This window comes from Lissotriton vulgaris, chromosome 1_1 (assembly GCF_964263255.1).
Source record: "Lissotriton vulgaris chromosome 1_1, aLisVul1.2, whole genome shotgun sequence".
Classification (NCBI taxonomy): Eukaryota; Metazoa; Chordata; class Amphibia; order Caudata; family Salamandridae; genus Lissotriton; species Lissotriton vulgaris.
Window position 1 is genome coordinate 1,716,843,945 of NC_141685.1, and position 13,272 is coordinate 1,716,857,216.

At 42.6% G+C, this 13,272-nt stretch overlaps 2 protein-coding genes across 2 annotated transcripts; both read right to left on the reverse strand.

Annotated features, from left to right (window-relative positions):
• Positions 1 to 5,946: 5,946 nt before the first annotated feature.
• Positions 5,947 to 6,846, reverse strand: LOC147751103 (uncharacterized). The gene has a single exon (XM_086932646.1). It carries the CDS (start codon positions 6,844 to 6,846, stop codon positions 5,947 to 5,949), a length of 900 nt encoding a protein of 299 aa, XP_086788772.1.
• A 3,459-nt stretch (positions 6,847 to 10,305) lies between these two features.
• Positions 10,306 to 11,205, reverse strand: LOC147751104 (uncharacterized). Its single transcript, XM_086932658.1, has one exon. The coding sequence runs from the start codon at positions 11,203 to 11,205 to the stop codon at positions 10,306 to 10,308; it is 900 nt and encodes a 299-aa protein (XP_086788784.1).
• Positions 11,206 to 13,272: the final 2,067 nt, after the last annotated feature.

Genomic DNA, 13,272 nt, shown 5'->3' on the forward strand with positions numbered 1-13,272 from the left:
AACTATCAAAACGTCACTTCGGCGCACCGCGTAGGCGCCCCCGGAAGCGCCTATGTTCGCGCCGCGTATGCGCCCCAGAAGCGCTTACGTTTGCGCTGCGTATGCGCCTAGGTTCGCGCCGCGTGTGCGCCCCCGGAAGCGCCTACGTTCGCACCGCGTATGCGCACCCGGAAGCGCTCCGGTGCGTGCAGCGTCAGCGCGTCTAGTCATGTGACCTTAAAATAACACTTTTCATTGGTTGCTAACAGTTTTTTTTTTACAAAGAATGAAATCCCCACCCATTTCCTTTACTTCTTCTTTCACTTTTGTGACTGAAAGACCTGTTTTTTGCTCTTGGATCTTTCTTGGTTTACCATGGCTGCCAGAGAATCGAGCAGTGATGAAGAGCGTGAATTCATCGATGAAGAGCCTCCTCAGCCAAAGGTGAAGGAGCATTTCATTTGGAAATTTTTTTAAATACCAGCTGACCAGAAGAAGGTGAATGCTCCAAAAGTGGAGTGCAGGATCTGCAAAAAAGTCCTGACACGGGGTGACCCAAAAAAAAATATTCTTTTGGGAACTTTACAATGATCCGGCATGTGGAGAGGAGTCACCCTCAGAATTTTGCCCGGGAAAGTGTCAGGGCTCTGGCACAAGAGGTTCCCAGTGTTGGGGCCTCTACATCCACCAGAGGAGCAACTACTTCTGGGAGGGGGCGATCGCAGGAGCTCGTGCCAAATATTCAACCTGCTTTCAACAATGCTGTCCTGAAATGCAGATACTGCAATCAACTCCTTACCTATGGGGAGCAAAGTGTCCTGCTCATGGTTCGAGCATTGGAGAACCATCACTGCCGTTCCCATCCCTTATTTTTTTTGTTTTTTTTGCTCCTGTTGAGCAGTTTCCATTCCCTGTTTTTGTTTCTGTTCTTAAAAAAAAGAAGAAAAAAAAGTTATTTTCAGAACTACCTCCAATTCTCATCAAAGAGCTATATTCTTAAAAAAATGAAAAAGAGTATTTGAAATGGAGTGCATTCATAATGGAAAAGAAAATGAGTAAGAAAGAACAGAAAGGTATGAGAGGAGAAAGGAAGTAAAGTAGGGGGACTGAAAGAAGGTGAGTGTTGGGAAGGAAAGTAAGGAGAAGAAGAGTGAATATGGGGAATGTGAATATTCAAAGAAAATGTCAATAAGGAACGGGGGTTTGGAAGGGTAAGAATAAATGCATTGCTGGAGTTGAAGACTGAAGGCCTCATTTATGAAGCCATGCGTCACTTTAACGCCACCAGAGCGTCACTTTTTGTGACGCATCAGTACAGTAAAAAATGCACCTTATTCAGTCATATTTACAAAGTGACGCATCTAGGTAGTTGCGTCACTTTGTAAGCCCCTGCGCCACCTTATTCCTACGTCAGGTGTAATGTATGCAAAAGGGACGTATTGACGCAAGAAAGGGTAGTAGAGGTGACACAGTGAATAAACTGGGGGCCTCATTTATGAAAAGTGACGCATTGCTGCGTGAAAACAGCGATGCGTCACTTTTCAGTGCGCACTCCTTACGACATTCCTGATGCATCATATTTAATGTATGACAAATCATGTCGCAAGGAGTTACCTAGATGCGTCACTTTTTAAATATGGCGCAACAAGGTGCATTTTTTACACACCTGGTGTGTCACAAAAAGTGACGCACCGGCAGCGCAAAACTGTCGCAAGGCCTTCATAAATATAATGTATGACAAATCATGTTGCAAGGAGTTACAGAGACGTCAGTATTTCTGACGTATCTGTAAGCGCAAAAGTGACGCATTGCTGGAGTGTGTCACGCAACTCCAGTAATGCATCCTTTCACATGGGGTAAGCCCCATGTGAAAGGGCTTGCGTCAGTCTTACGCCTGCTGTGAGGCAGGCGCAAGATTTTGACGCAACAGCGTCCTAAAAGTGACGCAGTGAAATCTCATAGATTTCACTGCGTCACTATTACGAGGCTTTTTGCGGGGGAACGCCCCCTCTGCATACATTATACCTGACGCAGGTATAATGTGGCGCAGGGGTTTAAAAAGTGACGTATCTACCTAGATGCGTCACTTTTTAAATATGGCGCAACGAGGCGCATTTTTTACTCTGCTGGTGCGTCACAGAAAGTGACGCACCGGCGGTGCAAAACTGTCGCAAGGCCTTCATAAATAAGGCCCTGGATTTTCCCCATGCTTCGCTCCCCGGTCCGCTCCCCAGTGCGCGTACCGTTTGCCCCCCCGCGCAAATCGTCATTTCCCCCTTTTTTTATGCCACCTCTCGTGTCTCGATCCTACCGAGACACAAGATGGCGGCCGCTCCGGACTGTTCCGAATGTTTACAGACACCCGTGAGCCAATCAGCTTTCCATGCGCAAGTCACGTAGCACGCCCGGTGCGCTCCCCGGTGCGCGTACCAGGGCGCGCCTTTAGATATATATATATTTTTTTTACCTAAATTACTCAAAATCCACTGGAGCACATATCTTGAGACATAGCAAAGGCACATCGGGCTACCAGTCCCTACAATTTTGTCAAGTTTGGTGGAAATCCATTCAGCCGTTCGGGCTAAAAGTGAGGTCGACCGCCCTATGGAAATTAACATGGGGAAAACGCGTTTTGGGACCCCCCTTTTATCTCGGCCCCTGCTTGACAAATCCCCTCCAAACTTTCAGGTAAGAACCGGGGCGCCGCGAGGCCATTTTGAGGACATTTTCAGGCAGATTTTTCAACCGGCGCCAAAGTTATTCCAAATAGAATTTTGAGATTTAACATTGAAAAAAACTCCTAACTATAACTACCTACTGGCGACCGCCAGTAGGTAATATATATGTATATGTATATATATATATATATCAAACACACTCCTGGTTACAGAAACTCATCCACGGAAGAACCAGAGTCGGAGCCCAAGTCTGATGCGGTGCTGTCAAGTTTATTTAGCAAAGGAAACACCCAACGCGTTTCGAGATCCGCCGATCTCTTTCTCACGGGTGGAGTTTACCAGTACCAACATTCATTTAAAGCAACATGGTGTTTTTAGAATAATCACATGTGATCATAGACATAGAAAAAATAAACAGTTTGCAGCTATGTCGGCAGAATTTGGAAACAATGTTTCAAGTGAACAAATTGTAACAACTTTACAGAAATTAATGGATACATGTGGAAGCCCAGCTAATAAATTAAATTAACTTGTCTTCGATATTTAAACAGTGTTCAATTATAATACAAACTCATCTGTTTATGATTGCAGTTCATTTCAATGCACGCTGATATGGCCAGCCCCATTTCCCAGTACCATGTTACAAAATCACACTGGTACATGTCATGGGATTATCGATAGGTTGTGTTGCCCCAGTGGGTGAAAATCAATGGATTGCACAATTGCTGAGACCTCCAGTAATGTCCATGTGGGCAATAGGTTAGTCCATATTCCTGAAAGAATGAAAAGGGGACATAGCTGTAGGTGATAATGGTTACATTTTGAATCAGTGCATGAATAAAAACAATTAAAAACTTTTTGAATTTGTTACCAAAGAGGCAGCAGCATTGTAATTTCACATGGTTTAGAACAGTCTGTTACGTCTGGAGATGGATAGCAAGTTCTTCCCCTAAGTTATGGCCTGTGGGTTGCAGGGTATTATACATAATAATGTATTTAGATTCCAGTTTCCTTAAATCTAACCACCTGTTACCTCCCCTCTCGTTGCTTTCAATGCTGTCCAGAACACAAAATTTCATAACATTAGGATTTTTGTTGTGTAAATCAGAAAAATGCCTGGCCACTGGATATTGTTGATTTTCATTTCTTATGGCTCTTTGGTGTTCTAAAATCCTGAGTTTGGCCTGTTTTGTTGTGCACCCTATGTAAAATTTGTTACAGGGGCATTCAAGAGTGTAAACAACATACTCTGTGGTACAGGTAAGGTGTTTAGTAATTTTGTGGGCATCTCTTTCCTTTGACAATTTTATCGTCTTGCAGTTGTTACTAAATTTGCAGGCTTTACATCTACGACATGGGTAGAAGCCCTGTATAGGATTGGTTTTCTTATTTTCCTTTATTAGTGTACTGCTCAGTGTGTCTTTGAGTGATTTTGCCTTCCTAAAATTCAGTGACGGACTTTCATGAATCACCTCTTTCACATCGTGATCAAGTTTCAATGTTTCCCAATATTTGGTCAAGGATTTACGTAGTTTCCAGGATTGATTACTGTAGGTAGTGATGAAGCGTACCTTCTCATCAACCTTACGTTGTTTAGGGACCAACAATTCTTCCCTGTCCATGGCATTAACTCTGGTAAGGGCCTGCTGTATTATTTTTCCACTGTACCCCCTCTCAGAGAATCGCTTTGCCATGACCTGGCTCTCTTTGGCGAATCCTTCTGCCGAGCTACAGTTTCTTTTGGCCCTGATAAGTTCGCCCATTGGGATACTACGTATGAGGCTTGGGGGGTTTCCACTCCCTGCATGAAGCAGGCTATTTCCAGCGGTGGATTTGCAGAATAGAGTACTTGTTAGTTTCCCCTCATCAACCCCAAGCTTAATGTCCAGGAACTCTAATTCCTTTTGACTGATTACACTGGTAAATTTCAAATTCAGAGAATTTCTATTTAGAATGGATTCAAATTCTTGTATCTGGTCAAGGGTGCTGTGCCAAACACAGAAAATGTCGTCAATGTACCTTTTCCAGAGGATGACCTGGGCACTATAGTGGGAGATCTTCCTCACCACTAACTCCTCCCACCAGCCCAGGTATAAACAAGCTAGGCTGGGGGCAAAGCAAGTACCCATCGCCACCCCCTGGATTTGTCTGAACCATAGTTTATTGAAAATGAAGTAATTGTTAGTCATGCATTCCCATATCATGTCCAGTAGCATGTTAGTATGTGACAAAAATGAAACCGATCTGTTTCTGAGATAGAATTTACATGCTTCCACCCCCAATTCCTGAGGAATGCTGGTGTACTGGCTGGCAACGTCAAAGCTTACCAGCCAGTACTCAGGACTCCATACAATATCCTTGATAATACTCGAAAAATCTGAGGAGTCCCTGACATAGGATGGCAGACTGGTTACAAAAGGCTGTAAAAAGTGGTCGATATATCTACTGGTATTTTCGTACAGGCTACCAACTGAAGAGACGATTGGTCTGCCTGGGGGTACCTGAAGGTTTTTGTGCACCTTAGGGAGCAAATACAATGCAGGTGTTTTAGGATATTTCACAAAGAGGTAAGAAAACTCATCGTCCTCAATCAACCCCCTAGCTTTCCAATCCCGCAATTTGTCACCAAAAGCATTTTTTGACATATTATAGTCCTCTTTGTTCGCTCTGGCGTAATTACACTTATCAGATAACTGTGCCAGACCTTCTTTAAGGTACATATCGATAGGCCAGACCACCACGTTCCCACCTTTGTCGCTATTTTTAATAACCACGTCCGCCCAATTCTCCATTTCCTTTAAGGCAAAGTACTGTTTTCTGTTGAGGTTCCAATTCATTTTTGGCTTCACTTTGTCCATATGTCTCATTTCCTGTATCATTCCTTGTTCGAAACTGTCAATGTAGCTATTTGAAATTTGTGGAACAAACACCGATCTTGGTTTGAAACCACTGCCACTACTCATATCAATCGAATCCTCAGTACCAACTAAGTTAAACAAGGCATCATCATGTACATCTTCACAACCTGCTAATAATTGTACTGATTGCAAAAGTTCTGCATCGTTTACACTCAGTGTACTGGGTTTTTCAGTTGTGCCCTCTTTCCTGATTCGAGATTTATTCGCAAACCACTTTTTAAGTTTCAATTTACGTGTAAAACAAAAAAGATCAATTCGGGCATTGGTAAAATTAAAATAAGACGTAGGACAAAATGAAAGCCCCCTTGACAGTACCTCAATTTGTACAGGTGTTAAAATGCGAGAAGAAAGATTTACCACAGTCTTGGAGTTTATTTTCTCGCCGCCTTGCCTCTGGTAACCACTCCTACTGGACTTGAGACCGCGTCGAAGGATTTGCTGCCTCTTCCGCGTCCTCCTCTGCCGCCTCTTCCACGCCCTTTTGATGGGGTGCCTGTCTGACGTTCCTTGGTCATCAAGGCTACTTCCTTTAAAATTAAATCTTTTGCTGGAATCACCTCCAGTGTGTCTGAGATGTTGCTTTCAATTGATTCAGTGTCATCCACAGTTAATGATTCCGCCGAAGTTGTCGCACCTTGATTTGGTGCTGCTGTCTTTTTACCAGGTGTAGTGTGATTCCTGGTTTTTGCTTTCTTTGTGGCATCTCTTATTACATCGTACCGTTTGGCAAAAGTTAAGATTTGGCCCTTACTATAGTCAACTTCGTCACGATGAAACTTCCGCTGTTTCTTCTCTTTGATTTCTTCCTCAATTTTATCGAGACGTTTGTTCATCTTGTCCATTTCCGTGGTAAATTCACTTTCTGTATATTTGCCTTTCAGTTTTGTAATTAATTCCTCATTCTCTGTGTTGAGTTTGGCACACTCTTTTTCAGCATTCTTTATGAGCATCTTTAGCATATTAACTGAGCAGACGTGATTGTTATCCATCCGCTCACTAATTAATTCGGGGTCAGGATTTTGAAAAGTGGGTATAATAAAGATCCTCAAACCGCGCGGTATCCTATCACATTCAAGATACTTGGTTAAGGCAGCCGCTTCCCACCAGCGCGATTGCTCACGTTTGAGGTTTTTCCAAAGTGTATCCCACAGTACTTTCAGTTCATTAACTTGCTTACCAGGTGGTCTTGTCTCATCCCCCACACTGGATTCCGTCGATGTGAAAAGCTTCGCTGCTGCTTCAACTCTCCTACTGTTCCTTGATTCTGCCATATTACTTGACACAACAAAAACCAGCCGGTCTTCTTGTTGTTTGCACCGTTCTTTCCGTAATGCACTGCTTTACTGGCTGTTCGAGCAATCCAATCCTGGGTGGGAACCTACTTAAATGTCCAATTCAAATTAAACTCCAATCCGATCTGAGCCCCGATGTCGGATTTATTACTTGTTTGGCGAGATTGCGTGAAGTTCAAGGATACACAATATTTTTCCTTTTCAGTTCGGTCCCTCAGTCACGTACAGCCAAGGAGCACGCGGGCAAAAGCTTGTCTTGAATTTGAAAACACACACGGATTTGGCGTGCTTAAGCCATCTTTCATGGCGGGCTCTCGACGGGGAACGCAACCCCATTTATCAAACACACTCCTGGTTACAGAAACTCATCCACGGAAGAACCAGAGTCGGAGCCCAAGTCTGATGCGGTGCTGTCAAGTTTATTTAGCAAAGGAAACACGCAACGAGTTTCGAGATCCGCCGATCTCTTTCTCACGGGTGGAGTTTACCAGTACCAACATTCATTTAAAGCAACATGGTGTTTTTAGAATTATCACACGTGATCATAGACATAGAAAAAATAAACAATTTGCAGCTATGTCGGCAGAATTTGGAAACAATGTTTCAAGTGAACAAATTGTAACAACTTTACAGAAATTAATGGATACATGTGGAAGCCCAGCTAATAAATTAAATTAACTTGTCTTCGATATTTAAACAGTGTTCAATTATAATACGAACTCATCTGTTTATGATTGCAGTTCATTTCAATGCACGCTGATATGGCCAGCCCCATTTCCCAGTACCATGTTACAAAATCACACCGGTACATGTCATGGGATTATCGATAGGTTGTGTTGCCCCAGTGGGCGAAAATCAATGGATTGCACAATTGCCGAGACCTCCAGTAATGTCCATGTGGGCAATAGGTTAGTCCATATTCCTGAAAGAATGAAAAGGGGACATAGCTGTAGGTGATAATGGTTACATTTTGGATCAGTGCATGATTAAAAACAATTAAAAACTTTTTGAATTTGTTACCAAAGAAGCAGCAGCATTGTAATTTCACATGGTTTAGAACAGTCTGTTACGTCTGGAGATGGATAGCAAGTTCTTCCCCTAAGTTATGGCCTGTGGGTTGCAGGGTATTATACATAATAATGTATTTAGATTCCAGTTTCCTTAAATCTAACCACCTGTTACCTCCCCTCTCGTTGCTTTCAATGCTGTCCAGAACACAAAATTTCATAACATTAGGATTTTTGTTGTGTAAATCAGAAAAATGCCTGGCCACTGGATATTGTTGATTTTCATTTCTTATGGCTCTTTGGTGTTCTAAAATCCTGAGTTTGGCCTGTTTTGTTGTGCACCCTATGTAAAATTTGTTACAGGGGCATTCAAGTGCGTAAACAACATACTCTGTGGTACAGGTAAGGTGTTTAGTAATTTTGTGGGCATCTCTTTCCTTTGACAATTTTATCGACTTGCAGTTGTTACTAAATTTGCAGGCTTTACATCTACGACATGGGTAGAAGCCCTGGATAGGATTGGTTTTCTTATTTTCCTTTATTAGTGTACTGCTCAGTGTGTCTTTGAGTGATTTTGCCTTCCTAAAAGTCAGTGACGGACTTTCATGAATCACCTCTTTCACATTGTGATCAAGTTTCAATGTTTCCCAATATTTGGTCAAGGATTTACGTAGTTTCCAGGATTGATTACTGTAGGTAGTGATGAAGCATACCTTCTCATCAACCTTACGTTGTTTAGGGACCAACAATTCTTCCCTGTCCATGGCATTAACTCTGGTAAGGGCCTGCTGTATTATTTTTCCACTGTACCCCCTCTCAGAGAATCGCTTTGCCATGACCTGGCTCTCTTTGGCGAATCCTTCTGCCGAGCTACAGTTTCTTTTGGCCCTGATAAGTTCGCCCATTGGGATACTACGTATGAGGCTTGGGGGGTGTCCACTCCCTGCATGAAGCAGGCTATTTCCAGCTGTGGATTTGCGGAATAGAGTACTTGTTAGTTTCCCCTCATCAACCCCAAGCTTAATGTCCAGGAACTCTAATTCCTTTTGACTGATTACACTGGTAAATTTCAAATTCAGAGAATTTCTATTTAGAATGGATTCAAATTCTTGTATCTGGTCAAGGGTGCCGTGCCAAACACAGAAAATGTCGTCAATGTACCTTTTCCAGAGGATGACGTGGGCACTATAGTGGGAGATCTTCCTCACCACTAACTCCTCCCACCAGCCCAGGTATAAACAAGCTAGGCTGGGGGCAAAGCAAGTACCCATCGCCACCCCCTGGATTTGTCTGAACCATAGTTTATTGAAAATGAAGTCATTGTTAGTCATGCATTCCCATATCATGTCCAGTAGCATGTTAGTATGTGACAAAAATGAAACCGATCTGTTTCTGAGATAGAATTTACATGCTTCCACCCCCAATTCCTGAGGAATGCTGGTGTACAGGCTGGCAACGTCAAAGCTTACCAGCCAGTACTCAGGACTCCATACAATATCCTTGATAATACTCAAAAAATCTGAGGAGTCCCTGACATAGGATGGCAGACTGGTTACAAAAGGCTGTAAAAAGTGGTCGATATATCTACTGGTATTTTCGTACAGGCTACCAACTGAAGAGACGATTGGTCTGCCTGGGGGTACCTGAAGGTTTTTGTGCACCTTAGGGAGCAAATACAATGCAGGTGTTTTAGGATATTTCACAAAGAGGTAAGAAAACTCATCGTCCTCAATCAACCCCCTAGCTTTCCAATCCCGCAATTTGTCACCAAAAGCATTTTTTGACATATTATAGTCCTCTTTGTTCGCTCTGGCGTAATTACACTTATCAGATAACTGTGCCAGACCTTCTTTAAGGTACATATCGATAGGCCAGACCACCACGTTCCCACCTTTGTCGCTATTTTTAATAACCACGTCCGCCCAATTCTCAATTTCCTTTAAGGCAAAGTACTGTTTTCTGTTGAGGTTCCAATTCATTTTTGGCTTCACTTTGTCCATATGTCTCATTTCCTGTATCATTCCTTGTTCGAAACTGTCAATGTAGCTATTTGCAATTTGTGGAACAAACACCGATCTTGGTTTGAAACCACTGCCACTACTCATATCAATCGAATCCTCAGTACCAACTAAGTTAAACAAGGCATCATCATGTACATCTTCACAACCTGCTAATAATTGTACTGATTGCAAAAGTTCTGCATCGTTTACACTCAGTGTACTGGGTTTTTCAGTTGTGCCCTCTTTCCTGATTCGAGATTTATTCGCAAACCACTTTTTAAGTTTCAATTTACGTGTAAAACAAAAAAGATCAATTCGGGCATTTGTAAAATTAAAATTAGACGTAGGACAAAATGAAAGCCCCCTTGACAGTACCTCAATTTGTACAGGTGTTAAAATGCGAGAAGAAAGATTTACCACAGTCTTGGAGTTTATTTTCTCGCCGCCTTGCCTCTGGTAACCACTCCTACTGGACTTGAGACCGCGTCAAAGGATTTGCTGCCTCTTCCGCGTCCTCCTCTGCCGCCTCTTCCACGCCCTTTTGATGGGGTGCCTGTCTGACGTTCCTTGGTCATCAAGGCTACTTCCTTTAAAATTAAATCTTTTGCTGGAATCACCTCCAGTGTGTCTGAGATGTCGCTTTCAATTGATTCAGTGTCATCCACAGTTAATGATTCCGCCGAAGTTGTCGCACCTTGATTTGGTGCTGCTGTCTTTTTACCAGGTGTAGTGTGATTCCTGGTTTTTGCTTTCTTTGTGGCGTCTCTTATTACATCGTACCGTTTGGCAAAAGTTAAGATTTGGCCCTTACTATAGTCAACTTCGTCACGATGAAACTTCCGCTGTTTCTTCTCTTTGATTTCTTCCTCAATTTTATCGAGACGTTTGTTCATCTTGTCCATTTCCGTGCTAAATTCACTTTCTGTATATTTGCCTTTCAGTTTTGTAATTAATTCCTCATTCTCTGTGTTGAGTTTGGCACACTCTTTTTCAGCATTCTTTATGAGCATCTTTAGCATATTAACTGAGCAGACGTGATTGTTATCCATCCACTCACTAATTAATTCGGGGTCAGGATTTTGAAAAGTGGGTATAATAAAGATCCTCAAACCGCGCGGTATCCTATCACATTCAAGATACTTGGTTAAGGCAGCCGCCTCACACCAGCGCGATTGCTCATGTTTGAGGTTTTTCCAAAGTGTATCCCACAGTACTTTCAGTTCATTAACTTGCTTACCAGGTGGTCTTGTCTCATCCCCCACACTGGATTCCGTCGATGTGAAAAGCTTCGCTGCTGCTTCAACTCTCCTACTGTTCCTTGATTCTGCCATATTACTTGACACAACAAAAACCGGCCGGTCTTCTTGTTGTTTGCACCGTTCTTTCCGTAATGCACTGCTTTACTGGCTGTTCGAGCAATCCAATCCTGGGCGGGAACCTACTTAAATGTCCAATTCAAATTAAACTCCAATCCGATCTGAGCCCAGATGTCGGATTTATTAGTTGTTTGGCGAGATTGCGTGAAGTTCAAGGATACGCAATATTTTTCCTTTTCAGTTCGGTCCCTCAGTCACGTACAGCCAAGGAGCAGGCGGGCAAAAGTTTGTCTTGAATTTGAAAACACACACGGATTTGGCGTGCTTAAGCCATTTTCACGGCGGGCTCTCGACGGGGAACGCCAACCCCATTTATCAAACACACTCCTGGTTACAGAAACTCATCCACGGAAGAACCAGAGTCGGAGCCCAAGTCTGATGCGGTGCTGTCAAGGTTATTTAGCAAAGGAAACACCCAACGCGTTTCGAGATCCGCCGATCTCTTTCTCACGGGTGGAGTTTACCAGTACCAACATTCATTTAAAGCAACATGGTGTTTTTAGAATTATCACACGTGATCATAGACATAGAAAAAATAAACAATTTGCAGCTATGTCGGCAGAATTTGGAAACAGTGTTTCAAGTGAACAAATTGTAACAACTTTACAGAAATTAATGGATACATGTGGAAGCCCAGCTAATATATTAAATTAACTTGTCTTCGATATTTAAACAGTGTTCAATTATAATACGAACTCATCTGTTTATGATTGCAGTTCATTTCAATGCACGCTGATATGGCCAGCCCCATTTCCCAGTACCATGTTACAAAATCACACCGGTACATGTCATGGGATTATCGATAGGTTGTGTTGCCCCAGTGGGCGAAAATCAATGGATTGCACAATTGCCGAGACCTCCAGTAATGTCCATGTGGGCAATAGGTTAGTCCATATTCCTGAAAGAATGAAAAGGGGACATAGCTGTAGGTGATAATGGTTACATTTTGGATCAGTGCACGATTAAAAACAATTAAAAACGTTTTGAATTTGTTACCAAAGAAGCAGCAGCATTGTAATTTCACATGGTTTAGAACAGTCTGTTACGTCTGGAGATGGATAGCAAGTTCTTCCCCTAAGTTATGGCCTGTGGGTTGCAGGGTATTATACATAATAATGTATTTAGATTCCAGTTTCCTTAAATCTAACCACCTGTTACCTCCCCTCTCGTTGCTTTCAATGCTGTCCAGAACACAAAATTTCATAACATTAGGATTTTTGTTGTGTAAATCAGAAAAATTCCTGGCCACTGGATATTGTTGATTTTCATTTCTTATGGCTCTTTGGTGTTCTAAAATCCTGAGTTTGGCCTGTTTTGTTGTGCACCCTATGTAAAATTTGTTACAGGGGCATTCAAGAGCGTAAACAACATACTCTGTGGTACAGGTAAGGTGTTTAGTAATTTTGTGGGCATCTCTTTCCTTTGACAATTTTATCGACTTGCAGTTGTTACTAAATTTGCAGGCTTTACATCTACGACATGGGTAGAAGCCCTGGATAGGATTGTTTTTCTTATTTTCCTTTATTAGTGTACTGCTCAGTGTGTCTTTGAGTGATTTTGCCTTCCTAAAAGTCAGTGACGGACTTTCATGAATCACCTCTTTCACATCGTGATCAAGTTTCAATGTTTCCCAATATTTGGTCAAGGATTTACGTAGTTTCCAGGATTGATTACTGTAGGTAGTGATGAAGCGTACCTTCTCATCAACCTTACGTTGTTTAGGGACCAACAATTCTTCCCTGTCCATGGCATTAACTCTGGTAAGGGCCTGCTGTATTATTTTTCCACTGTACCCCCTCTCAGAGAATCGCTTTGCCATGACCTGGCTCTCTTTGGCGAATCCTTCTGCCGAGCTACAGTTTCTTTTGGCCCTGATAAGTTCGCCCATTGGGATACTACGTATGAGGCTTGGGGGGTGTCCACTCCCTGCATGAAGCAGGCTATTTCCAGCTGTGGATTTGCGGAATAGAGTACTTGTTAGTTTCCCCTCATCAACCCCAAGCTTAATGTCCAGGAACTCTA